The sequence below is a fragment of the Fundulus heteroclitus genome, chromosome 19 (assembly GCF_011125445.2).
Source record: "Fundulus heteroclitus isolate FHET01 chromosome 19, MU-UCD_Fhet_4.1, whole genome shotgun sequence".
NCBI classification, from domain to species: Eukaryota; Metazoa; Chordata; class Actinopteri; order Cyprinodontiformes; family Fundulidae; genus Fundulus; species Fundulus heteroclitus.
Window position 1 is genome coordinate 10,957,637 of NC_046379.1, and position 27,958 is coordinate 10,985,594.

At 40.1% G+C, this 27,958-nt stretch overlaps 1 protein-coding gene across 2 annotated transcripts; it reads left to right on the forward strand.

Annotated features, from left to right (window-relative positions):
- Positions 1-154: 154 nt before the first annotated feature.
- On the forward strand, positions 155-14,045 carry exd1 (exonuclease 3'-5' domain containing 1). Of its 2 annotated transcripts, none has more exons than XM_036151167.1 (11): positions 155-256; positions 916-981; positions 1,092-1,122; positions 3,016-3,092; positions 3,170-3,240; positions 5,118-5,204; positions 5,316-5,420; positions 5,502-5,582; positions 7,301-7,444; positions 11,611-11,802; positions 13,282-14,045. In XM_036151167.1, exons 1-11 carry the CDS (start codon positions 175-177, stop codon positions 13,678-13,680), a joined length of 1,335 nt encoding a protein of 444 aa, XP_036007060.1. In that variant the 5' UTR covers positions 155-174; the 3' UTR covers positions 13,681-14,045. The 2 variants fall into 2 exon arrangements, with proteins under 2 accessions (XP_036007060.1, XP_036007059.1); XM_036151166.1 differs by lacking the exon at positions 155-256 and adding an exon at positions 561-823.
- The last annotated feature ends 13,913 nt before the right edge of the window (positions 14,046-27,958 follow it).

Sequence of the window (27,958 nt, forward strand, 5' to 3'; positions counted from 1 at the left end):
GCCCAATTGGGCGGTTTTCATTTTTATTTTGCGGGTTTGGGCGGGTGGACATCATTTGGGCGGATTTGGAATCAGTATGGCGTTTTTTTTTTTTAGTTAATTTATTAACGTTATGATTTCATCATTAGTCATTCATAGCAGTTTTTGGGGACACTTTACTGTTCGCAAGTCACAATGGATTGTATTATAGTTGAGAGGAGTAGGTTTAGTGTTCAGATGTTCAGCTTTTCAGCCAACAGTGGATTTTGCAATGAAGGTAAGAAATCATAACGACCATAGTAAATTAAATTTCTTTAAATGTTGTGTAGAATTGAGCTTTGCATGTTTATGTGTGAAAGGAATGTTTGTTTTCAAGCCTAATCTGATCTGCAAACATATTAGGATCACTGGATATATTGCTGTGTTGTGTGGTCTTTAGGAAAATAACTCTGAACGGGCTTTGTTGGATTGCAGCTTTTGAAAACGCATAGATATGCATTCAGGCCCCCCCTTACAGTAAATATAACATTATTTGATTGGGAGTTGTTGTTGTTGTTTTTTTTTGCGTGCTGTGCCGGTTTGGGCTTGGAAACCGGGACTGCATCTGGCAACGCTGTCAGCAATTAGCAAACATCTGAACTAGCAGAACGCTTTGAGAGCATCAGCGGCCGTGCTCTGACATTTCTGAACAAAATGGCCAGTTACGCTTTCAAAACGGTTCTCGGCGACGTCCAGTTCTTGTCTCGTATGAAAGGAAAACGCATTAAACTGACTCTGAAGACTTCTTCGTTCTCCGGCGTCATCCAACATATCAATGAAAACAAGACGTTGGTTTTGGCGGACGGTCAGCAACTTTTGCGTTGCCACAAATTCACGTTTACTCCGCATTGAGTAGCACAGCAACTTAACTCGTGTGGGGGTGATTGTTTGTTGCAGTTCGTGACAATAATGGACGCAAACATCCGGGAACTAAACTCTTCTTCGGACGTGAGATCATGAATGGTAAGTGCGCTCCGCAAGAAGCTGATGGAAGGGTTGTCATTTTGCTCTAATGTGTGTCTCTAAATATGTCTTTTTTCCCCCCCTCTTCTTTTTGATAAATAAATCCAAAGTTGAATTCGACAACGAAGAAAATGATGACAGGTGAGCAAATTGTTATACAGATGCACCTCGGTGAATTAGAATACCATCTAAAAGTTCATTTATTTTAGTAATTGAGTTCAGAAAGTGAATTATATTTACTCAACACACAGCGGTGCAATTGGAATGCTTATTAATTTACATTTGGACAGTTGTGGCTCACAGATGACAACACAAAATTGAAATATTAAATAATTAAATTCAATTGTATTTATATAGCGCAAATTCATGATGCATGTCATCTCAAGGCACTTTCCAAAGTCAGATTCAATCAGATTATACAGATTGGTCCAGAAAGTTTCCTATCTAAGGAAACCCAGTAGATTGCATCAAGTCTTGATAAGCAGCATTCACTCCTCCTGAAGGAGTGTAGAACCACAGGGAGAGTCATCTGCATTGTACATGGCTTTGCAGCAATCCCTCATACTGAGCATGCATGAAGCGACAGTGGAGAGGAAAACTCCCCTTTAACAGGAAGGAAAATCTTCCAACAGAACCAGGCTCATTGTGAACGGTCATCTGCCTCGACCGACTGGGGGTTAGACAAGACAGAGCAGAGACACAATAAGAGAGACAAAAAAAAGCACAGAAGAACACATTGATCCAGGAATCCTTTCTACATTATGTGGTGATAGCGGATGATCTGTCTCCCCTGGATAATGTCACAGTTAACAGAACGCCAGACCAGGTGTGCCTACTATGAAGGAAAAAAATGACAAGAGAACAAAAAGTTAAAAGCTGAAATAACAAGCAACGCAAATTGGAGAACAGTAGGAGATCTCAGCAGAGTGAGAAAAATAGACCCTGATGTCCTCCAGCAGCCTAAGCCTATAGCAGCATAACTACAGAGGTAGCTCAGGGTAACCTAAGCCACTCTAACTATAAGCTTTGTCAAAAAGAAAGGTTTTAAGCCTAGTCTTAAAAGTAGACAGGGTGTCTGCCTCACGGACCAAATAAAGACCAAAATAAGAGCAATACAATTAATACAGAAATGTTAAATGACCTACACAAATGTGGGGAAGACTTAAATTGACGGTTGTTCAGCCGACAACCTCCACCAGGAGATTAAGGTACAAAGGTTTATTACTAAGCAAACCGGTTGTTCAGAGGGCTGTATTCAAGCTTTATGGTGGAAAAAACTGTCTAGAAGGAAAACATGGGTTAGGAGCAACAGGGATAGCCTTGAGGGAATTCTGAAGTAAATCCTAATCAACGCTTCAGGGTGCAAACTGTGGTTGAAGTTAGTACTTAAAGAGCCATCACGCAAAGACCGTCGCAGGACATGAACGTTAGTTATGTGGAGCTACTCCTGAACCGCAGGCATCAGAAGTGTCATATCTGTGCTGTGGATGAGAAGGGCCTTGATGTGGCTCATTGGTGCAAAATGGTCTTTTCAGGTAAAAGCAAATTATGCATTTCATCTGGAAATCAATGTCCCACTGTCTGAAGGAAGAGTTGAGAGGCAGAGAGTCTGTGTTGCTTGAGGCGTTGTGTGAAGTTTCCACAGTTGGTGATAGTTCTGTGAGCCACGTTGGCCACGCTGGCATTGGTCCACTGTGTTTTCTGAAGTCAGTGCAGACATCTACCAGGACACGGTCGCTATGTTGATCAAGACGTTTGTATCAAGAGCATATACTGTACAGATGATGAACATATTCTTCATATTTTCATTTTCTGAGAACTTAAGTTTTGGGTTTTCATTAGCTGTAACCCATAATCTTAAATAGCTGAAATAATCCCTTGAAATATATTACTATAGTGAATCTAACTTTGAATTTATACTCTGAAATAAATTGGATTTTCAATTATATTCAAATTTATTGGTGTACCTAAAGACTACAAAATGAAGTGTGTCATATGGATATTTATGGTAATATAAATAAAAATGTTTCACAGAGAAATTAGTCACGGCGTGTCTGAGGAGCAGCTCTATGTGGAGACGTCTGAGCCATACAGGAAGCTATTAACGTTAGGTGAGTTTAACTCACTAACCCCCAGCTCAATCAAACTGCTTGAACACATTGACTTTTGAAGACTTCCTTCCTTCCAGATGATCATGATGAAGAGGAGTGCATAAACTTTGTCGTCATTGATCAGATCCATGAGAAGTTTGGACCCGCTGTAAGTTGTCTGACTTTCATTTTTGTGTTAAACATTGATCAGGTAGAAGATAATGAATGGTAAAGCCAGAATAACACTGTGTATTGGCACTGTTTGGTTAGCTTATCCTCAGTCAGTTTGCTAAAGCTGTCAAATTGGGAAAGTTTGAGGAATTTAGCAAACTTGACGAGGCGAAGTTGTGATGGCTAGACAAATGGGTCGGCTAATCTCCAAAGCTGCAGCTCTGGTGGGGTGTTCCCAGTCCGCTGTGGTCAGCATCAATCAGAGTTTTACAAATAAGGAACTCAGAGAATGAATTTTGCCACATTTCTTGTGGCAAAATGGACGAAGCAGCGGAACGTGTGATTAGCTAGCTGAGCACCTAGAGCCGTTTCTTTTCAGCAGGCTCCCACCTCACACATGTCAGTGAGAACATAGAGGGACGTGATGCCGTGTCCTGGAGATCGCCTGCTTGTAACAGCTCAGTGTATCAAGCTCGGTGTCACACATAAAACAGTTTGATGTAAAGACTTCTTGCCTCCAAGCTCACTCCTCTGCAGAGTGAGCTACAGCCGAGTATGTGGGGGGCCTTTACATGAATGCACTTCTAGTTTCGACATTACAGTCAGGCAGTCTTGTAGACATCTCAGGGGTCCTATCAGGTAGTGACACAGTGTACCGTATTGCTACGAATAGCCATTGCATTGCAGAGCAGCTTCATTGCTTACCAAAGTCGTACTTACACATTTTAGCAGATTTTTGAGCGTCTTGTACCACATTATATTGGTCAGTAAACTCAACGGTAATCATATAAAGGCGCACCAGCAATTTTTGAGAAGATTTAAGGATTTTAAGTACACCTTATAGTCCAAAAAATACGGTACTTGTCTAGAATCTCCAGGGCGAAATCTCCATGAGCTCTGGCCGCTCTACAGATTCTCGATCCGGGGAAATGTTTGAAGCTCGCTTCGCTGCCCTAGTTTAGCTGGTGACTAAACCTGGAAATCAAACCAATGAAATAATTTCACTGTGGTTAAAAATAATTTTTACAAACGTGTTCTGCTCGTGGATGAGGTAAAGGTGTCAAATTTCGGTGGATGAAAACAGCCGGAGAGAGAAGCGATATGGTTTTGCATTTGTGGCCGCTATTCGGACCTCGGGGAAACCCCGGAAGCTCCCTTGGCTGAGAGGCCCGATGTTCGCAAGCTGAACGGCCCCGCCTCTCCGCTTCTCTCTCACAACACACAGTCCGCCTCCTGGCGTGTCCCTTTTCTAGGTCGGTCGAATCACTAAAGCGGGTGAAAATAATCCAAACGGGTAGAAGTCTAGTTAGGCGGGCGAAAACGGGCGGACCAATGGAACTCTGCCTTATGTAACCCAACACTTCAATAAGCATTGTTGCAGACCAGGTACACCATTTTAAACATACTCCCTTATAGCTGGGGCCTCTTTCAGATGGAAAATGCACCCTGCCACAAAGCAGGAATGGTTCTATTAGCACAATATTGAATTCACAATGTTGTCTTGGCCTCCAGATTCCACAAATCTTAATCAAATTAAGCATATTTGGGATCATTTTTGATATTTAGGTCAGATTCAGGAATATCCCACCTTGCAACTTGGATACCTTGGAGGATCCTGAGCTACTCCAATAAGGGACAAAGAATATTTCTCTTTCTTCGCTAACATTTTTGGGGTGAGATACCACAGTACTGTCTTCTGGGATTTATTGAAGTCCATACCTTAACAGGTCAAGGCTTTTTAGGAAACAAAAGGTACTCCAATGCACTATTGGGCAGCTCATAATGTAATGGCTGATTTTTGTAAAGCACTAGTGTGTTTTTTCACCGTGCTGATGGATATGTATTCAGTCTCCAATCATCATCTCTTTGCTGCAGGTGATGGACATTAAGAAGCAGGATGTGATTGGTGTGGGAAGTGAGGGAGTTGAGAACTTTAAAAACGGAAGACTGTGTTGGTTGCAGGTGACAAATTTAATTATTTTTTTATCCAATTCCAATCCAAAACTTTTGTTAATTTTCTGATTTTTTTATTTTTTTTTCTCCATTACAAATACTTTACATACTGTCCTTTAGATTGCCACCAAAAACAAGGTCTACTTGTTTGATATTCTTCTGCTTGGTGCGCTGGCCTTTAAAAATGGTCTCTCCATGATTCTGGAAAGTAAGCAGATACTGAAGGTGAGGGTTACGTACATATTAGACACCCGGCTCACTCAGAGACAATGAATCTTATGATGGTATCTTTGCTCCTTTTTACAGGTCATTCATGATTGTCGAGCCATTGCTGGGAGTCTGACAGTTCAGTTCAGGGTAAAAATAACCCATGTATTTGACACACAGGTAGGTACAATGCATCTCAATAAATCAGAAAATTGGTGAATTTTTCATTTATTTCAGTAATTCAATTAAAACGGGGTTTCTATTGGGACTTAAAAAGTCTTAAATTTGAAAAATAAAATTTAAGGTCTTATAAAGTCTCAAAATGACTGTTAAAGTCTTAATTTTTTTTCAATTGGTCTTAATTTGCTTATGGCCATGTAACGCTACCTCAGATGCACAATAAAATGCTCCCACGACACTCAATTGTGCTTGGTGCCACTTGACCTCCAAATGGCAAAGCAAACTCGGTAGACAAAAAATATAGACATGAAAATGTCTCACCTTTTGGCGAAATTCGTCGTTTTGAGTCCCAAATTGGTCACCTATGAGAATTGTGTGGATCCGAGGGGGGAAAAAAAGGGCGGGGTGTTATCTTACAAGGAATTTCATTACGACTACATGAGAGCGGCGCAACCCATAGTGAGCAGGGAACATGTGCGCGTTTATGCAGAGAGTCTTGATTTTAATAGGACATTTCCCTGCTAGAGCTACAGCGTTAAACTATTAGTGCGAATACTGCTACCTGATTGGACTTTGCTGATCAGAGTGGGAGTTGCGAGCTGACCCGAGAGTAGATGATAGTTAAAACTCAGCGATTTGGACGCTTGGACTTCTGCAGATATTGAAGGGACAGGTTTGAGTGGCTTTAAGGTAACGTTGACTGACCCAAGCTAGCTTTAGCTTTTAGAGACTTCACTAGCTAGCTTCATTGTGAGATCTAAGTTCAACAAATGAAAGTTATTGTTGTTTTTATTTTTTTCCCGTCATGTATCACAGGACGTGCTGCTTATAGCAAAGCAGTAAAATTAGTCTGTGGAAGGTACGAAATTGGTGTGAATGCTGGGCATTCACATATGGTCCTTTTCTTTGTTAGCCTACTTATTAGTCTAATATTTTTGTGACAAAATACATCTGCCTTTCAAATTTGAAGTCCAACTATGTACAGTTGTCCTCAAATTTATTCTTACCCTTCCACTCACTCAAATGACTAAAAACTGAAAAACTAGTCATAGTAATAATCATAATAGAAGAAAAATCTCTGAGTGAAACAAGACATTGCTTTTTAACTGTGGTTGAAAAGAGTAATCAAGAAAATAAACCAAACTGGCCCAAACAAAGCTGAGCCTAACACGCCTTCCCCGCTCCGTCGACGATGCAGATCATGCGAAACAAACCAACCCCCTGAGAGAGAGACAGCTGCTCGAAGGACCCACATACAATACATTAGATTTCCATTGATCATTTTGTTTGATTTTTGTTGTCAGAACATTCAGCTATGGAAAGAATAAAGTATTTAATAAGAATATTTCATTTATTCAGATGTACGATGTTATTTTAGTGTTCCCTTTATTCTGTGTGTGACCGTGTGAACCCTAACTCGCTTTTCAGTCAGACACCTCTATGTTGGGAAATCCTTCCTTAATTGGTATTGTTTTAATGTTAGAAACTAAGTTTCAGGTTTTCAGCCGCTGTAACAATCATCTAGATTAACAGAAGAAAACACTTGACATGTATCACGCTGTGTGTAAAGAATCGGAATTTCATTTCTATTACAAAATATAATTGTAATTGGATAATTTCTTATCTACAGGCTTTGGCATCCATATTATGTCTTTCTTGTGTGTCATTCTGGTGAATCTATTGTACTGTCTTATTTTTTTACATCAATATATTTACAGGTGGCAGATGTCATGTGCTTCCACTCGAAGACTGGAGGTTTCCTTCCTGACAGAGTCAGCACTCTCCCAGAAGTAGTGAGTCTCTACCTAAAGGTGCCCTCCTCCAGGCTCGCGTCTCTTCGTCTGAGGTCACAGCTCACCAAGGTACGTCATTCATTCTCCTCACAGTCGTTTTATAGCGTGTCCAAGTCTCCACTAGTGGGCCAAATGTTTAGCTCACATCCCTAGTGCATTTTAGACAGTGGTCAGCAGGTTGTTCGAGAATGTTGTTGAGCTTGTTCTGATCCAGGTAGTAACTTGGAAATTAAATCTAGGAGCTTAAGCTAAATTACTTTTGATATTTATGTTCTTAAAGAACTATAACCCTGTGACAGAGCTAGGGTTGTCACAATACAAGAATTTCAATCTTGATACCAATACGAAGAAAAATACCTACTGTTTTCGATAGAGCGGCAACCATTTTTAAAGACATTGGTTGATTTTGGTTTAAGATAAAAAAAATAATGCATTGAAATATGACAAACTTTAACTTTTTAAGAATTGGGCAAAATCAATAAATGGGGACAGTTCAGCTCTCATTTTGAGAAATAGTTAATTTAAGTGTCATGTTGTGTATAGTTCTGCCTAACAAGGAATAACACTTGGTATAAATGTTGGTATCCTTTATGGACGTGTGTAACTTTTTAATTTTGCCATACAATTATTTAACAATTGCTTTAGTGTGCCTCTGTGTGCTTCAATTTGCCTTTCAATGTGCTGATGCAATTAAATGTTACTACTGAGGGAAAAATAACGGATCGTTTTATACTTTAAAACAATTGTTTAAAAAAACACGAATCTGGCGTATGCAGAACATATTACCCAATTACTTTAGGTTTAGGTGCTCAAATTCTCACCACAGTTGGCACGTGAAGACTCAGGGGCAGCTTAGGTAGATCCTAGTTGGCAGCCTGAGGGAGAGCTTTTCAGAGGCATTTTGTGCGTGAGTGGAGACGAAGGCTATTGTTTTTTTCTTCACATCACTTAAGGAAGGATCATTTCTGTGAAAATGGCACCTGCTGAGTTTTTGACAGCTCCAACAGAGGGAGTTATTGGAACAGGGTTTACAGGAAAGGTTGGTGAAAATTGAATTTTGAAATGTTTGTGAAGAGACTGAAGGAGAGCATTAAGGCAATTTTGAAGGTGAATCACAGGTTCTTAAAACTGATGCTAGCTTATCAAAAAACCCTATTCACTTAAACCCAGTGTTGACTTTTGAACAGTATGAAACATAATGGTTTCTCCCACTTTACTGACCATTGATCAAGTATGTTGTTTTTTTTTTCAAATTCAATAAATCCAATGTTATTTATGTAGCATCAATTCATAGCACCTGTCATCTCAAGGCACTTTACAAAGTCAAATTCAATCAAATCATCCAGACAGATTGGTCAAAAATTGTCTATCTAAGGAAACCCAGCAGATTATATCAAGTCTTGACGAGCAGTATTCACCCCTGAAAGAGCTTAGAGCCACAGTGGACAGTCGTCTGATTTGTCGATGATCATATAGAGCATGCATAAGTGACAGTGGAGAGGAAAACTCCCCTTTAACAAGAAGAAACCTCCAGCAGAGCCAGGCTCAGTGTGAACGGCCATCTGCCGTAACAGACTGGAGGTTAGAGAAGACAGAGCAGAGACATAAGAGAGCGCAGAAACACAGATTGATCCAGGAATACTTTCTGGATTCAAATATAATAAAATAAACACTGAATAAAGTTACACTTAAAATTATTCTGAACTCTGGCAGATCTAGACTTAGAGATTTTAATTCAGTCAAGAAGTAGGAAAGAAAAGTGGCTTTCAAAATATAACTGTTTAGAGACAGAAAAACAAAATGAGACAGATGGATAAATAAGGGAAAGATGGAGAGAGAGACAGAAGCTGGCTGCTCATATAAAGATGTATTCTGAGATAGTAATAGTAAGTTAAGTGGAACGGAAAACTTTGCCACCCTCTGAGTTTTATGGGAACATTCAGTAAGACGGCAGCAGCAGAAACAGCTGATCAGTAATGTGAGGTAAATGTTCGCTACATCAGAGCTTATTAAAAAATGTTTCCATCTCCGCGCGTTTACTGTTTTTCGAAAAAGTAAAAATCCCATCAAGCGAGCGTAAAAGCTTTTTTTTTTGCAGATGTGATATTTGAAACTACACATTGAAAAGATCGATGGAAGCATGGCTTGTGTGTCTGTCTGTGTGAGAGGGAGTGCATTTCTCTGTCCAGATTTTCTCTCTTCTGTTCCTCTCTAGCTGTCTGGCTCTCTCCTCTGCCATCTCACTCCCCACAACATGCTCTCGCTCGCTCTTTCTCAGCCTGCCGGTTATATTAATTGGTATCAGCTGATGAATGCTTTGCTTGTACAGATAAAGTTTTTACCACTTAAATCTGCAATGGATTTTTCATTTTGGGGCATGTTCTCATTGCCATCTGTTGTTTGCATTGCAGGTGATTTTATTTACCGTATTTTTCGGACTATATGGCACACTTAAAATGCTTAAATTGTTTTAAAAAAATTGATTGTGCATCTTATATATGATTACCATACTTGTTGCGCTTGCTGACTGATTTTATGTGGTACAACGCTCTCAAAAATCTGTTAAAAGGTGTAAGTACGACTTTTGGTAAGCAACAAAGCCGCTCTGCTCAATGGATATTTGGAGCATTACGGTACATGGAGTCACTACCCGATCGGCCAGTAACAGGACCCCTGAGCTGTCTACAAGACTGCCTGTAAGTTAATTGAGTATAAAAGTTGTTTATTTTGGCCTTTGGAAACAGAGCAGTGTGGTCCAACTGCTCTGTTCTCCCGGCAGAGACCGATAGCAACAATATGTACCTTTTGACCACTAGGGGGCCTAGACTTGAAAGTTCCAGGTCTAGCGCCCCTGTAGGCCACTAGCATGTGGTAGCTCTCTTGTTAAAGGGCCGCTCTAGGTCACATGACTTTCTGAGTGATGGATCCGCCTCTCAAGTTACATAGCCAGGTTTTTTTAAGAAAGGCAGCCCGCACAGATCATCAATACACGCTAAGGGCCGCATACTGACATGGAAAATCAAATAATACATCTCAAATTAAGCAATTCTGTAGGTCAAAAGTTACGCATTGGGACTTTAAGGATTGATTAATCAAATCCTTAAAAATGGGGGCATTAATCAAAGGAAATGCTTCCTTAAATAATTTGTTTGGGATTGGATCTAACAAACAAGTGCAAGGTTTAGATGAAGCTAATATTTTTGATAATTCGATTAAATTTTATTTGTATAGCGCCAATTCATGAAACATGCCATCTCAAGGCACTTTCCAAAATCTAATTATATCAGATTATACAGATTGGATCAGATTATACAGATTGGTAAAAAAAAAATCCTATCTAAGGAAACCCATCAACTCAAAGCTCAACTGAGTCTAAGCAGTCTAAGATTATCAAAAATTGTATTTGTTTCAGTAACCCACTTACCTACAGTAAACGTATAGATTAATTACTCACAGACTGATTTTTTTAAAAACCCTTATTTCTCTCAACTGTTATTCTTTCCTTACATTAAGATGTATTACATCAGGCTAACAACAAAATGCATTTTTGAAAAGTGTGTTTAATACCTGTTTAGAGGTTGAGGTAGGTAAAGGTAATTCTAATGAGAAGTACCTTTACCTGACAAATGAGAAAGCATATTCTGATTTATTGAATATGAGTGTATTTTCTGAAAATACTGCCACTTCATGTCCTCTGTTCTAGTCCTTGAGCCAGCCTAAAAAACCGTTTAGACGGATGATGACAAATTAGCAGTTGCTCAACCGCTAGAATGCAAGACTTTCCAAATTACCATTTTTATTATAATTAGAGGATCAATCACTTTCAGAACAGTCAGTAACTATATTGTTTTGCCTTTTTAAAGCGTCAGTATATTAAGTAATTTTCCCCTGTCGGCATGCTTTAACAGGACCTGGAGCTGTCCAGTCTGGTTACACTTGGAGAATTCAGAGGATTAGAGATGGGTTCTATAGGAAATTGTACTTGTTTTATTTAGTCATATTTTACTTTTGTCATGAAATTTTAAACCATGTGTTGGGACACTTTTAAATTTCTAATTGCTGTCGTAAATTGTAATTCTGTGCGTCTAAACAGGTCTCTCTTGTAAATGAGACACTGAGTCTCAAGGGACTAACCTGTATTATTAAGGATTAATAAATAAGTTATAAAAAATAATAAAATAATTTATTTTGCATGATTTTTTTTCCCCCTCTTTTTTTATTTTTTATTTTCATAGGAAGACATGGACATGTGGTACAAGCGGCCTTGCCCTCTGCCGCTGCTGAAGGTGATGGCTTTGTCTGTGATGTATCTAAAGCCTCTCAGACTGATGCTGCTGGACACTCTGATGACAGACTACATGGTCCTGGTGGATTCGTATCTCAACAGTAGCGTCTATGAACCCGATGTACTGGAGCATGTCACTATGGTCAGTCAAAAAAAAACAAAAAAAAAAAAAAACACTGTAACCCTTGTTCATTGTTTGTTTGTCTTTTATGTGTACTCTTAGCCGGAGTGGCCAAAAAGAAATTTCACCATGGTAACACGTGGTGACGATAAAGATCATTCAGGACCATTTAAAACATTCTTTGAAATAGGTGTACTTTATTGCTAAACCGTTTGTTCTTGTTTCTATCATACAAACATTCTTTCTTCTTTTTTACAAACACTCATCAACACGGCGTCATAAGAATTGATTTTACAAGCAGGAATTGGTTTCATAGATTTGAATTTAAGGGGAATTTTAATTAGACATACCATGTAAATGCCTCTGAGGAAAACAATAAGTGGGCTAAGACAAGCATTGAGTCCTTTGACCACAATAATGAAGTGTTTCTGGAGGATTTGGGGTGAATCTTGCAGACTTGGGAATGAAGTAGGGAAACAAATAATGGACTTATGATTAATTGTCAAATGATGGTATTATTTATCACAGACCTTTTGCTCCACAACTCAAGGGACATTTGCACAAAGCTCCCAGGTTTATGATAGTCATGCAGATAAGTTTATACAAACTTATGGCTGTCTGTGCCACCACACAGGCTCTCAAAGTAGGAAATGACCACCGAGTCTCCCATGCTTCTACAGGAAGTGATGAGTTCTTCCAAAGAAGAACGTAAAGACCATGGATGAAGCAGGTTCCTCTAAAGCAGTTGTGGCTTCTTTCTTTTACATACTTCTCCATTCCTTCCTTGTCAGTACCCTTTTTTTGTATTCACACCTTAGACATTTAACATTGACAAAATGAATAAAAAGTAACGCGGGTGTGAAAAACATAATAATGGCTTCACAGTTATTTTAGCACAAAAAGAGTGTGTATAAAGTCGTCTGCAACTAGATGCAGTATAAAGCACAGATTCACAAGGTTTTATTCATCTTTACTATCAAATGTAAAGATATACATGATCCAGTAAATCAATGCAATACATCTGTGTATACAAATACAAACTGATCCTAGAGATGTTGTAATGCAGGCTATTTCAGTTTACAATGCCAGTTAGTCATTCTATGGAAGCCCACACACATCCTGTACAATGGACCTGGACTCTGAGGCTGGGTGACATTTGTTTGTCTGTCTTTTATGGTCCCTTAAAACAATTTCATTACAAACGGATCCAATTTTTCTAATGAAAAAGATAATTTTACATACATTTATCAAAATCAATTACAAGTTTAAGGAAAACATTGTTGAAACCTTTAATATGCTTAGCAGGAAAGGTAAGTTTTGCTTTTTACAAAAAAACGACAACTGGATCATATTATACTTTGTTTTAATTCTGTCTTACTGCTAAATGGTTATTACTCAAGGTCATAACACTGTCAAAATCTCATATGAGCCCATGTCTAGTTTAAATAATGCAGACTTTCAGGTTAAGTAAAATCCCCATTTGCCCGTTTGTGTTTGCAGGATAATGTGTTGGAGTTACCCAAGGAGCTCAGGCAGCTGGATGAGATGCACAGTAACCGGCGGGAGTGGGCTTGTAAACAATACCCTGTAACAGAACGAGGTCTGCTGTGCCGCTTCAGCCCGTATTCCGACTCGGGAACCGCACCCGCTGCAAATGGCCACAGCAGCACGCAGTCTTACGTCTTGGAAGCCCGAGCTCCAGCACCACGTCCATCACCAAAAATGGACCTTCCTGACATGCAGCAAATCCCGCAGTGTTCAGGTGTCACCAGTGTTTCTTCCCTAGGTGCCTCTTCTAACCCTCAAGCCACTGTTAAACCCTCAGAAATGTCTGCAAATACTCCTCTTTCTGCAACTGTAAACGACCTCATCCATTCATTCCGGTCTTTCAGAAATTAGGTGCCAGCCTATAAAACCAAACCCTAGTTCAGAGGTCTTCAACTCCTATCCTTGAGGTCTAGTGTCCTGGAACCTTTTAGATGTGTCCCTGATCCGACGCACCTGAATCAAATGGCTGCATAACCTCCTCAGTAGGAAGGCAAATTCTCCAGAGTCCTCCTAATGACCTGGTTATCTGACTATATTATGCTGCATCAGAGACAAAAAAAAAAGGTGCAGGACAGCGGACCTCGAGGACGAGTCCAAGACCCCTGCCATAGTTGTTTCATTCATGTTCTGACCAGTAGATGGCAGTAAAGGTTCTTCTTTTATAAAAGTTGCATGTCATCCTCACATTAGGTAATTTTGACTTTGGACAAAAAAAAGGAAACAATAGCTTTTTGGTTCCTGAACACAACATATTCTTTCCGAGATCTTTTTTTTTTTTTTGTGGGGTTTGTGTTCTATTACTTTTCATTTATGGTTATTGTATTCTGAAAATGTTTTACTGATGCCAGCAAATGGTTGTAATAGCTGCTTGTTATCCACGTTTTTCTTCTGATGTATTTCTTTAAGTGGCAAAAAAAATAAACGTTGACCGTTGAGAGAAAACTGAACCACCAGCAGCACTCATTAGGGAGCCGTGTCCCAAGCAGCTCGGCTTCAGTTGCTTGTCAGAAGAACATGCCTTGATGTGTGTATTAGGTAAGAAAAAAAAATGTTGGGCGACATGTTTTACAAATGACTTAAAATCTAAAGAAAGTGAGCCAGCATGAGCGGCGCGTCTCGCCAGCTCCGCTCTTTGTAAACCGTTAAGTTAAAAGTAATTGATCGCAGGTGGCACGCACCTGCCGCACTCTACAAAAGCTGATTGTGTCCCAATTAATTTGATGCTTTGAGGCGCCGCACACATTTCGCAGAGTCGCTACATCACCATTTTCCCCGGGTCATCGGAGATGTTGCCGCAGATCAAGGCACGGCCGCGACAGGAGGGCATCGCTGCATCCTGCGGCGTGAATGGGCGCTCTGTTGTGTAATCGCATCTCGCTGTGTGCGGAGGCTTGGGCCCTTTCCAGGGCTTTCAAATTGAAAGCATGAAACAGATAATGTAGGATTTTAATTAACTGGGAGGCAGCCAATCTTAAAGCCCTGCATCTCTCTCTCTCTCTTAGCAACCGGCTCCTCCTCGGCTTCTGTTAAACACATGCAGGGTATTGCCCGTCCATATGCTCCGCTTAAACGTTTCAGACGGCGCTATTCCTCAGTCTGTATGTTCTCAGAAGTTAAACACCTCGTCATGCGGATTCAGTCAACGTCGTCTTCAGCTGTAGAAAGTTTATGTTTATGCATCTATGGTAACTTTCCTGTAAAACAGGAGGGGAGCTTTATTTATTCGTGTCGGTCAACAGTAAAGTTGTTAGGGAGGTGTGTGTATGTATGTGCACACTGTTAAAAGGGGGGGGGGTACAGGTCTCCATGGAACCGTGGAGGACAAGCTGCTGTCATTGACCACCAGATTGCAGCTCTTATTTTAGAGGACCTTGCATTTCCACTCCGTCACAATAATGCCTTATGTGCTCCACTTCCTGTTTCTCAGGCCTGGGAGGAAGGAACTGCGAGCTTGTCACACGGTAGTCACCGTTTCCTCCCTGCCTCCCAACAACGTCCACCCCCCCCCCATCCCCCTCCACCTCTGCACTCCCTACCCCCAAACTTCAGACAGTGTTATGTCCTTCAGAGGGGAAAGATGTCTGCACCTTCAGCATCATAGCAGGATGTGTCTGAGCTATTTTTAAGCGTAAGTCGGAAAGGTAGTGCACAGACATAAACACAAACCTTAGGATGGCCAGCTGTGTTGATTTAGCATTTGAATATAGAGGCGCAACAGTGTGCGACTAGTTGTTGTATCGACAGAGTTGTTGCTTTAAGACGACGCTCTGTCATCAGCACTTTAAAATTACTTTCATATACAGAGTCATGTTAAAGAGATCATTACCCTTAAACTTTTTTTCAGCATTTTTCACGTTACAACCGCATGCCTCAGTGTATTTTATTTAAATTTTATGTGATAGGCACTACTTTGTTAGTTGGTCTTTCATTGACAAAAGAAAATGATTGCAGAAAAACAAAAACAAATTGTGGGATGTAATTGTCTCCAGCCCCTCTGATGTGTCAACCATCTGGGCACACTTTGTGCCAATTGGCAAGTGAGTTTAGCTTTGCACTTTGAATTATTCGCTCTTAGCTACGACTGTACCTTTTTAGGACTCTTTTCCTGCTGGAAGGTGAACCTCTGCCCCAGTCTTGAAGTTTGGCCGGTTTTTTGATCCCCCTGTACTTTGTGTTTCCTGTCTTCCCTGTCCCTTCAATAGAAAACATCAACACTGCATGATGCTTTCTTCCCCGAGTGTCACGGTGATAACGGCGTCCTCAGGGTGCTGTGCAGCCTTATTCTCCTGTCCTGTGTACCAATTTGTTGGCTAATTGTGGTCCTATCTGACCAGATACGTGTTCTATTTATGGTTTGTAGGAAACTGCAGAATGGACTTATGACTTTATTTCAGCTATGCTTTCTTGTGGCTGCTTTCCATGAAAGATTTGTGGACTGCACACTGATTCTGTGAAATGATTGTACCCGAGCTAGCGATCTCTGCAGCTCCTCCATAGAAGCAACAGAGATTCTCCGTAACTGGAATCTCTTTGGTCGGGCTGTCAATTATGGTGGACGGCTACGTCTTGGTAGTTTTTCAGTTGCACTGGGATTCATTTGTAATTAATGGTCTGAACAGTGCTCCTTCTTGGAATATTGTTTTCTAATCCTGCTCTAAACGTCTCTACGACTTTACCGCTGGTCTGGCTGCTGTGTTCCTTGGCCTTAATGAGGCTTCGTTCTTAAATGTTTTCTTTAAAAAATTTAAATAAAAGCAACCTCTGAGGCCTTGTTGGAACAGCTTTATTTATATTGGAATTATATTCCATACAGGAATATGGATTGTATTTAATAATTAGGTGATCTCTGAAAGCAATGGATTTTGTGCTGGATTTTTATCCACACATATTGAAATACAGAGGGTGGAAGCAAAGTCATACCACACTTACTAGGTTTACGTTTAAGGTTTTTGAAACCTATGTTATAATATATTAGGGCTGGAAAATAATTCAATAATGATATATATTGATCGATAGACGTATGGTTCAATATAAAAAAACAGGGGTCAATAAGAAGTTCAATAAAATAACAGTACATTCTAGCCTATCATGTAGGTTAATACTACAGTCATTACATCCTCCCAACCAATCACAAACCCAGGAAAGCTCCATCAGCCTTCAGAGAGCATGTGCTCTTTTTTTTTCTTTTTTAACATATAACAGTTTTTGTAAAACGTTGGTTGAATAAAGGGTTGTGTTTGAATCCATTTATTTAAAAATAGGTCATTAAGCAACAGCATAAAATGACCAGTGTTGCACTTAAAATGTATATTTTGAATTATTTTATCAATATGCTTTTATTCTATGTCGTCCAGCCTAAAGTCCCTTAAATGATCATTTAAGGGACTTTAGTCCAGCCCTATGATGTATGCCCAATAAAACAGGAAGTTTTTTAATATGACACAAAAATCGGAAAGGTTCGATGAGTATGAATATTTCGTTAGGCAAATTTATTCATCACATTAAAAAGAATAACATACACCACTATTCACACTTCACGGTATCATTTGACAGATAAATGTCAGACTGCCTTTCAGATCACCTGCGCTCGTGGCGCCCTCCTAACGGCACCCAAAACAAAGGTGTCGGTTCCCTCCCTCCATGCTGCCTTACAGAACTACAAAGGAACACAACAGGCGGATTGGTCCTTAGCAACCCCGCCGCCGCTCGGTTGGGGTTAGGCCTCAGATTTCTCCATAATTAATAGGCTTTCGTTAATTATTAAACACAGGGATAACTTACTGAACACCACTCCCTTTTGAAAAGCGCCTTGTTAAACAAACATGTTGTAAGCTGTTTTGCGCTTCTAAGCACGTCATTAAAATTTACTGTTGAGTCGTGCCGACTAAGTGTGCATTCAGATCACGGTGCATTTCTTCGGTACTGCTGAAGACGTGGAAACGTGTCCTATTGGACTGCTGGGTCATTAGTTAACTTGTTGTTTGTGAGCTTACTTTTTTATTTTTAATTTATTCCAATCAATGATTCCTGCTTTATAGACATGTTCCAGGTTGTTCCCTTTGGGGACAGCAACATGATCTGTTGGTCAATTAGTCTTACCAGACTTAGAGCTGGTATTCGGCTGTTCTAGCCCTTTGACAACACGTTACATTAATGTTGACAAAATACTGTTGGCTTCATTATTCATGGAACCACATGTAATTCCATTGTGTTCCTAAGAATGAGGGAATATAATCATATATCTGGTTTCGTTGAGCCACTGAGCTGTATCCGTGGACCCTGTCTCCCATCTGCCGATAAAAAACCTTTTGTCGAACCCTGCCGCCGCCGTCGGCTCACCGCTCTTTTCCTCACATTACCAAATGACCCTCTATTGCTCTCCTCGGTTCATTTTCAACTGGAGAATCAATATTTAACGTGGGAAAGTTCGACCTTTTCCAGATGGCTTCCAAACTCAAACACAATTAAGAAATAAAACAATCACAATTTTAAACCCCTGCCTCCTAAACTTTTTGTTGTGTATTGTGGCATTTAAGAAATGTTTGGAAGAACCCTTGAACATTTAGTCAAACGCAGATGCTGGCTCACAGTCTGGGTCTTTATGAACCGCTGTGCCATGTTTGTTCAGGCAGCTTGAAGTGTCGTGACCTGGAGGGGCCTTCCCCCCGAAGCACTCGGACGTATTGTGACCTTCAGCTGGGACAGACGGGATGAGTGACTGGTGACGGACCAGATGAGAATGTGACTGACGAGTAGAAAGTATTTCTTAGGGATGTCAGCATTTAGTTGCCCGCATTTCACAGCTCAGATGGTGGACCAATCGTTTTGTGTGATTTGTTTCATTTTACGCCCTAACTTTTCTTCGCACGTACATTCAAAACGAGAACTCAAAAAACAGACACTAAAATGTCCTTAAAAATATTCTCAACACAAGAATATTTTTAACATAACATGATTTTATGCTGATGTGCTAAAAAAGATTTTGAAACCGAAACCACAGTACAACTTAGCCTGGTCCCCCCTTCCTCGTTTTAACGCAAGGGGAAGGCTGCATTCTTAGAAAACATTTCTTTATTCTCATAATATGACTTTTATCCTCATGTTTTCCACAAAAATAAATACAAAAAATATTCCCACCTGATAATCCCTTGGGGTTGACAATCTCTGGCATTGTTATTTTGGAGTCGCAGGCTGAAGAATTTGGGAACCCCTGCTCTACACCATACTGCCTCTGAATAAAATAGCTCAGCCGCCCTATGTAGGAAGCTTACCATACTTCTTGTTTGTTATATAGGATCTTGTTCTTTCAGGCTTGTTCCACATCTCATGACCGAAGGGAGTGGTCGGAAGGTGGACAGACCGATGAATTCAGTATTTCCTATTTTGGTTCAGCTTGGACTAGAGCTGTGCCCGTATGACTGCAGATGAGGCAAGTTCACCATCCATCTGCCACTCCGTCCTACCATCACGCATGAACAAAACCCCAAGATACTTGAGCTTCTCTGAAAAGGCAGTGGTAGACCAATGAGAACAAAGGCCACAGGTCATGGCCCAAAGACAGAACCACACAATCTGCAAAAAGTAACACAAGACACTGAAGTATTCAGATCCTGGTGTTCATGGATGCCTGTTCATGAATACCAGGATCTGATGAGGGACAGCCCCGGAGATGTCCAATTCACACTAGAAAAAAGGTTGGATTTGTTGTGAGAATGCAGACACCGCCCTTCCATTGAGTTACCAGATAGTCCTTCAAAGTTTGCCTGGCACCCTACTCCTGCAGAACCCCCTATAAATGCTTCTGCGGACACTGCCCTAAGTCTCCCCCTGATCCACAAAACACATGGACTTGACAAACTCCCAAGACCAGATCTGCTCCACTGTTCTTCAGCCAAGACGAGCCACACACTCAACACAGTTGACAAAACCATAAAGGAAACTATCAGGGGGTCTAGTGTCTTGAGATGTGTTGGGAATTGGCGCTATAGAAATAAACTGAGTTGAACTGAGACATGCAGAGTAGGACTTGCTGGTGTTTGTTGGCCATATAGTTCTGTCACATAACCCAAGTGTGCTTGAGCTTAAGGTCACAATCATGATTCATCCACCCATTATCTGTACCTACCTACCTACTCTGTGCGGGGGGCCTGGTGCCTATCTCCAGCAGCTACTGGGCGAGAAGCGTGGTACACCCTGGGCAGGTCACCTGTCCATCACAGGGTCCGTTATGATGACATGTCAAGTTATCCAGGTCAAGATGTCTTGTTGACAAATGTGAGACTTGATTCCTTTGGTTGTTCTGGTCAGCAGAGCTTTTCACCCTTTTTACTCCTCTTTGGGTTACATTTTGACCCGCTCTGATTCCCATTGTTGAATTATAAACAATGACATCGGTTTAGGTACATGAGGCCTTCAGTGGTTTACATGTTCTGGGTTATTTTGTAAGGTTGGAGTGGTCGGTGAAAGATTTTTTTTTTCATAAATCCTCCTTTTCCATGTTTTCTCTATTTGTGGATCATGGTTCTCAGTGTGTTTCGCTGAAGTCCTAAGCCCTTAGAAATTTTTATTTGTAACCTTCTTCCAGTATAATAGATGTCTCATCTGTTCTCACCAGTTCCATAAATTCTGAAGTTTGGGGCATGATATACTGCTTTTGGAGGTCTTTTAGCCTGCCTCATGATGTCAGGTAAGTTCTGTTTTAAAAGATTTCGTTATTCTACAGATGAAGTGGTTATCAGGCCTGAGTTTAGCTGCTAATATTGATCAAAAAATGTGCTTAATCACAGTAATCTCATGATTTAACAACGGGGGGCATTGTATTTTCACACAGGGCCATATTTTTTCCTTAAATGAAATCATCAGGAAATTGTCTGACATGGAAATTTGTTAGATAATCTGAAGCATTGAAGTGTGACAAAGGGAAATATAGAAAACATCTGTAAGGTCGCAAAAAACTTCACAGCACTATGTGTGTGTGTGTGTGTAGGTGTGTGTGTGTGTATGCATGTACGTATATATATATATATATATATATATATATATATATATATATATATATATATATATATATATATATACAAGAGAGAGAGAGGGTGTTGCAAAGATAAGAATTAAGCAGGTGCTTTTGTTTGCGAAAAATAAAGGCATCTTTCCAACCACAATCTAAACTGACAACATAACGAAAGTTATCTGTTTTCATCAGACCAAGCGAGCATGTCAAGACTCCAAAACTCTCTGATAATTAACGGAAAGCAATGCTAATATTGATGGTTTCTGTAACCAAACCCACTATGTTAGGAAAACATTAGTAAATAAGACATTCACAGTTTTTTTTCACTCTGAGACTGAACTGCATCGTGCCTTGAGAAATGTGTCTATGCTAGCACAAAACTAAAGACATGTGATGTAAAAGCTATGTCTTTGTGGCTTTAAGACAAATAAATAGCTCTTTGCATTTAGAGGTATAGTTCCAATATTGGATCCCCCACTAAGCTACACATGTCTGATTCAATCAGGTTTTGGCAGGTTCCTCATAATTAAAGCCTGCATTGTGCGGCGTGTGGTTGTGCACACAGATGAGGGCTGGCTTCAGTCACAGAGAGGGCCTGGAAAAAGAAGGGGTGGAGCGGGCTCCTTGTGGTTGGCTGAATTAGTGCCCGATGGATTGGCCTGGCAGCTGCTCTGTGAGCCTGGCACCTGAACAGGCCAGCGCTGCGGTGTTTTGTTGCCAGAGGCCGAACCGCAGACAGTTAGGGAGGTAGAAACACCAGACACATCAAACACAAACTCTTTCACCAAGTGCAAGCTTTGTCTTTCAAGCAGCTTGCCACGCTTGTGTTGCCTGTTGCAGCGGTATCATTGGATTAGTATAGGATTAAGTTTGATAATTAAAAAGGGCAAATTCGGTTCACGTCATCGGGGAAATCCTTGAGTCCACGCTAAGCTGGTCTAAGAGAAAAAATAGATTTTTGTGTATTTCTGTCATTGCTTTCAGTTCGCTGTGCTTAGCTTAAGGATCGCAGGAATTGAGTTGATGTTTAAATAATTCACCTGAATTAGTCAGTCAAACTTTATTTGAATTTCAAAATGAGTTTAACAAATGACCAAAATGGAAAACTGAATGCAAAACGCAGGATTGCCATCTGTTACAACACCTGCAATAATCGCACACCACCATATGGGAGTTTTACATCTACAGACGCCTGGGTTTGATGTGATGATGTAGATATAGCTTCTTGGTCTAATGAAGCCGTACATCTGTTTTTTATTTTTACTGTAGAATTGCCTCATTTTTACTGCAGTGACCACGAGCACCTTAAATTTGACCTTTCACACAGTTTTAAAAGATTTCTTCACGTACCATGAAAATATCAATGAGACTTTGTAGATTAACCAAGGGGGAAAAAAAACAACTAATCCCACACCTGTGGTGTCCCGAGTCTTTAAAACATTGATGTGTTAATCAACCTTAGGTCAAGTTTAAAGGAGATAGCTACAAGTCTAACTCCTGCTGGCAAGTAGATGGTAGACTCGCGCTCGCCGGCTCTCGCTCCAATCTTCAGTTGTACTGTTAGCCAGCCGGATGCCAGCTCCTAATACTATTGTTAGCATTAGCAAACACTTAACTTACCTGTCCAGAAGGAAGGCAAGGAGAGGCAAATTTATTTGTTTAGCACATTTCAGTGCAAGGACAACGCAAAGTGCTTTATATGATTAAAATATAGGAAAATAAAAAGTTAAAAAACACCAACAAAATAAAAAAACGGTTGGAATAAAGTGTACATAAACTGAAAAAAATAAAATAAAACGTAGGAAAATGGAAACATCATAGATGTTCGTTTGTCTTATCCACGTCCCAAAAGCCGACTCTGTCAAGTAAATTCACCAAAAGTTGCCGTCTTTGCCTGACTCTCCGCAAACAACGAAATATAACCAAACATAACTTCCTGAATGTTACGGGTGCCGCCATTTTGATTTGCTTGATTTCCTCCTTCAATCCCAGAGAGCAGCAGTACCGCAGATCGTCACTAGGAGGCGAGGAAACCAAGGAACCGAGATAGCGTGATGTGTAAACGGTCGTCGGAACCAAGCTCGGCTTGGTTAACTGATCCAAGCTCGGACCGAGCTCGGCACGGATCGGTTTAACAAGGGTAGTGTAAACGGGGCTATTGAAGAAATGATGCTTTCAAAGCAGCAACCTCCGTCTGGCTTCTGAGCCCCTTCGCTTCATAAGTCGGCACCGGTGCTAAAAAGCTTGACCAATGTTCACCCTCGTTTTGCTTCTTTTTGGATCCACTTGAATCTGAGAAATGTAGCGCTGAGAAGAAGCCAGATTTTGATGGTGGTTAATCTCTTGTTTGAATTGCAGCTTTATTTTTGTCTCATTTCTGTGTGAAACGTCACGTCTCCGATGTGCTCGGTGTCACTCAACGACTGTATTTGGTTTTTGTACTTTTTGTATCCATTTGGTTCTGGAGTGATCCAAAGGGGAAAACGATCCAAACATCTTGAGCCAGATAAGGCGGGAGTTACCTGCCTGCAGCAGAACGACCACCAGGCAGAAGATGCAGAACCGCAGGTTGACATCCAGTGAGGTTCACAGAGATGACGCAACAACATCCTGACCACAGGTAGGTGTTCTGCTTCTTCCTTGAAGGCAGTTCTTAGCTGAGAAACTTCAGATTCCCTTGTTTTGAAAACTTTTTATCCCTCACCGTTTTTTCTTCTTTTTTTTGTTGATGTATATTATAATAATTTAAAGTAACTTCAATTCCAACTATATTGGTTTTAAGCGCCACACATCTAGTTGTTTTGCGCCCCAAACTGCCAGTGTTACAGTCTATCTGCAGTAGGATGCTAAAGGTAGTTTCTAAGTCTTTAGTGTTGTAAATGATGTGATTTGAATAGACCTGCCTGCCTATCTTGGCCCAGATGCCAGGGCTTCTCTCCAGCTATGGCACCCGGTATCTATGGGTCCTGAGCAGACCAGCTGCTATCTCAGAGTCACAGACAGCTGTAACTGAATATTCATACAAAACACAGATAAAGGTGCGGTTAAAATCTCTGTTTATTAGCCCCACATTGTCTGCTTTTGAGAGAACCAAAGTGTCCAACCAGGTAAAGGAAGTTTAGAAGCAACGCAAAAGCAAAACTCTCCTAAAGCCTTTAATCCGTTTCAAAAGAGAGGGATTTTCAACATTGCAGTGACAAAACTCCAGTTGTAGATTTGATTTTATCCGTTGGTATTACTCTGGGTGAACCGGCGAGCATCTGTTCATCTGCCTGACCGGTGGGCTTTCCTGTGGCTGTTTCGCCTCTGGTTCTGTTGGATCCCACTTCCCTTTTGTTTGGGCAGTCTGGAGAGGCAAAGACTCCCACTTTCACATTCAAAGCCAAGGCCACTGCCACCGAACATGACTTCATCAAGCTCGGCCTTTTGAGATGTGTTTTGGTTGAAGCTTTGGTGGGTTTATGGTCAGCTAATTTGCTGGCAAGCAGCAATAGAAATTGTGTTGCTGTTTTTGTTTTTTCCCCCCCTTAGACTAAAGTTGTATAAAAATGAGCAGATGGTCTTTACTTGTTTGCCAGAATGAGGGGAATGAACCACTGAATGAACCACATTTGTGGGCAAACTGTTTTGCCTTGCCTCTGTTTTCAGAGGAGAAAGGCAAAATGGGTTCTAAATGTGGGCAGAGAATGGCTGCCTTAGCCCTAATGAGAGCAAAGTGTTTCGATGCTGCTGGTATAATGAGGGTAAAGTGTTGCTGATTGTTGCAGCCATGTGAAGACATTATTGGGAAATTTAGCCTAAGTTTAATTTTAAGCATATAAAAAGAAAATACACAAACACAAAAAACTATATTTTTAGTTATCTGACTTATATGTGCTTTTTTAGATGGTCAAAAAAGGAAATGGAAACCTTTTTAATGAAATCAAAGGTAATTTAAAACGTAAGATAAACCATAACAAAACTGCCATAACACTGGGTCATGTTGTTTATTTAATAATGCAAGTTTGACATGAGTCTTTTGAATACTGGAGAACTGCTGATGCTATAATACCAAACCCAGTAATCACAATAGTTTGCATCCTGTCAGGTATAATGTTGGTAAGTCGTACAAATGCTGCTAATCTCCATTGATTTGTCATTTTTGCTGCCAATAACGTTGTTTTGACTCTCTTTTTATTCCATGGCAAGTCCTCCTGGCCCAGCAATTCTGTGTTTAGTTGGGTCTCATTTCTGGTCAGAACCACTGATGATGTTACCTCTGGCATTTGTCTATTCTTTGTCTCTGTATCTGACAGAAAGTATTCCTGGCTTTGCTCCTCTTTATTTAGCTGGGTCCCTGTAATTTTTCCTAACCCTAATGAAGTACTTTATAATCAAACTAAGTTAAAGGCATTTCTATTGGTGTCTGGTCAAAATTTGGTGTATTATTCTGCTAGAATACTCAGTGTTGACTCATTTGAAGGTTTTTGACAGAGACCACCAGGGGCCTGTTTCAGAAAGGAGGTTAAGTGAAAACTCTGAGTATGTTAACCCTGAAATGAGGGAAACTCTGGGTTTTCTGTTTCAGAAAGGGAGGTAAGTTAAACCTGAGAAAGCAGAGTAAGTCAAGCCCGTTTCTGAAAGAGAGGTAACTTATACTCAGAGTCAGTTACCATGGCAATTTACTCTGTGAACCTAACCTGGTCAGGAGCAGGTTTTCTTCAGAAAACCCAGAGTTTATTTTGGTCTCCTCCCCTTTTTTAAAAAGGAAGTGGTGTTTAAACACCTCATTGATTCTTTGGGGACATATTCATTGCGCACATTTCAGTCACGCAGACCGCATCAAAGGGAATGAAATGGCATGTCCTTTTATGGATGATCCTGTTGACGAAGAGGCTGTATTACTTCGTAGGGAGTTACATTTACGTCGGGAAAGGATTTTAAGGCCCAGAGTGGATTTTTTGTAATATCTCTATCCTATCACAGCAATTTATATGGTGTTCTTCATTTGCTAAAAAAAAAAAAAAAAAGAAAGATTTTAAAATAGTTTTAATACTTCCTAGAATTCACCTGTGACCATACACTCACCTCTAGCTTTAGTTTCAGAATGTCGATTTCCAGATCTGCCTTTTGGATGGCGGTCCAAGTATACAAGTTCTTTGCTGTTTTTTTCTATATTTTTAATAAGAAGAAGTCTATATAACTCCTTAACTGGCAACTGAAAATACATTAGATTAGAGTTACATCATAAATGTAGTCTAAAATTCAGAATGAAACTGTGGCATTTACTGTAAATCACTGAACTGTGTCCATCTGTGCACCAGAAGTTGATGGGCCTTCCTCCTGATGTTCTTCCACACTCTGGGGAGGTAGAGATAAGAATGACCATTTATAGATATAAACTTGGATTCTATAGGCTACTCCACATATAAATGTGAATATGTAGATTGTTTGATGTGTAGACATATAATATTAAAATTACCTCTGTAGGCCTGTCTGTGGCAGCAGAAACAGTTTCTTCATACCCATCATCCTGTGAAGATGAGCATTTCAATGAGTACACTTTATAATACTATTTGTCATAATTGATGGTGTATGGAGTAGGCTACTGACAAATGTATGTGGTACTGTTGGGACAGGAGGCTCCAAGAGGCAGATATTACCATCCGAATCTGTTGGGACCAACAAAAAACCCAACTCAAAGTAATATAAATGGAAATATCACATTTAGTCTATATAAAGAAAATCACACTGTAGGTAGACCTCTTACATTTTATGAAGGCACTTAAATCTTCTGGAGTGACTGGCTCTGATGAAGTCCCTCCAGGAATTCCCTAAGCCATTGGCCTTCCAGCATTTAGGCTCAGGGCCATCTCTTCTGCATTTGTCAGGGGTGGTGGTGCAGGTCCTCCCCCTGTTTTACGAGCCTCTGCCTTCTTTCTGTTGGCTGAGTAGAAGTCAAATGAGAATGAACATTTAGACATATGTCAAAAATGCTACACTGAATGCCATTTAGTCATTTAATATGTCAAATGTTTGTACAGACGGGTAGCTACTCTACTCCTATGATGTGTTCAAGGCTTACCTGCTTGAAATATGTTTTTATATTTCATTTTCAGCTGCTGCCATGTTCTTTTGATGCCTGCAGGATTGCACATATCCATGAAAATTAAATAAGGTTTAATAAAATACTGTTCTTCTAGTTTCACCTCTGATATTATAACAGTTGGGTAAGTTACTCTAAAATAGTTCTTAATTACTAACTACAAATTTTATCTTCAACAAGTCTAATTAGATTAATGTAATAATTACTGTCTCTAGAAAGTATTGGTCTACTTACCAATTTGTTTTACTTACTTATTAATTACTTTCTAAATCGCAAATTAACCTCAACCACTTGAACAATACAAGGAGAGACAAGAAACTGCACTTCTAATGCTTTCAAATAAACAATATTCAATTGCATGAATTAATCTTAAATTGACAAAAAAAAGAAAGAGTGTGTAACTAGAGGGAGTAAGTTAAATTAAAAATATACCTTTTAAAATTTGATATTAAATCCACTATTGTTTTATAATAATTGCAGTATTTAGATGACTTAGTAATTTAATTCATTACACCCAACACTGTATAAAAGTAATTAACCAGTTCTGCTGGTGAGAAATATGCACACCTTTTTTTGTCTGACGCTGTTGCCATGGTGACTCGTAATATCTGTGCTCCATTGATAATGGCTTTTTATAGTAGTGGTGCACGCGCTTAACTCAGAGTCAGGCAACTCAGAGTTGATTGAACTAACTAATTTCAGCTGTTCTGAAACCCAAAACTCAGAGTTTCCCATCTCAGGCTAAGTCAACTTAGAGTTCAAGTTTTAACTCAGAGTTGGTTGAACCTCCTTATTGAAACAGGCCCCAGATATTTATGAGAAGTCCTCGTCGTTACCTTCCTCTTGTTCTTACTTGGTGACAAGAAACTTGGACTTCAGTGTAGGATTCGGCGAAAGTTTCTTATCAAATTTTGCTATTTCTGTTTGTTGCTTGGCCCAGTTTCAGGATTGTAATTTCTTCATCACCTGTTTTTTTCCCCCCTTACCCAGTCCTGTGTTTGGTTGTCGTTATCTGTGGAACATCAGAAAGTTCA

Bases quoted from the DNA above. Each gene is read 5' to 3' on its own strand.
- exd1 (XM_036151166.1), top strand. From the start codon at position 673: ATGGCCAGTTACGCTTTCAAAACGGTTCTCGGCGACGTCCAGTTCTTG. The intron at 5,205-5,315 runs GTGACAAATTTA...ACTGTCCTTTAG, and splicing joins GAAGACTGTGTTGGTTGCAG to ATTGCCACCAAAAACAAGGT. The intron at 7,445-11,610 runs GTACGTCATTCA...TTATTTTCATAG, and splicing joins TGAGGTCACAGCTCACCAAG to GAAGACATGGACATGTGGTA.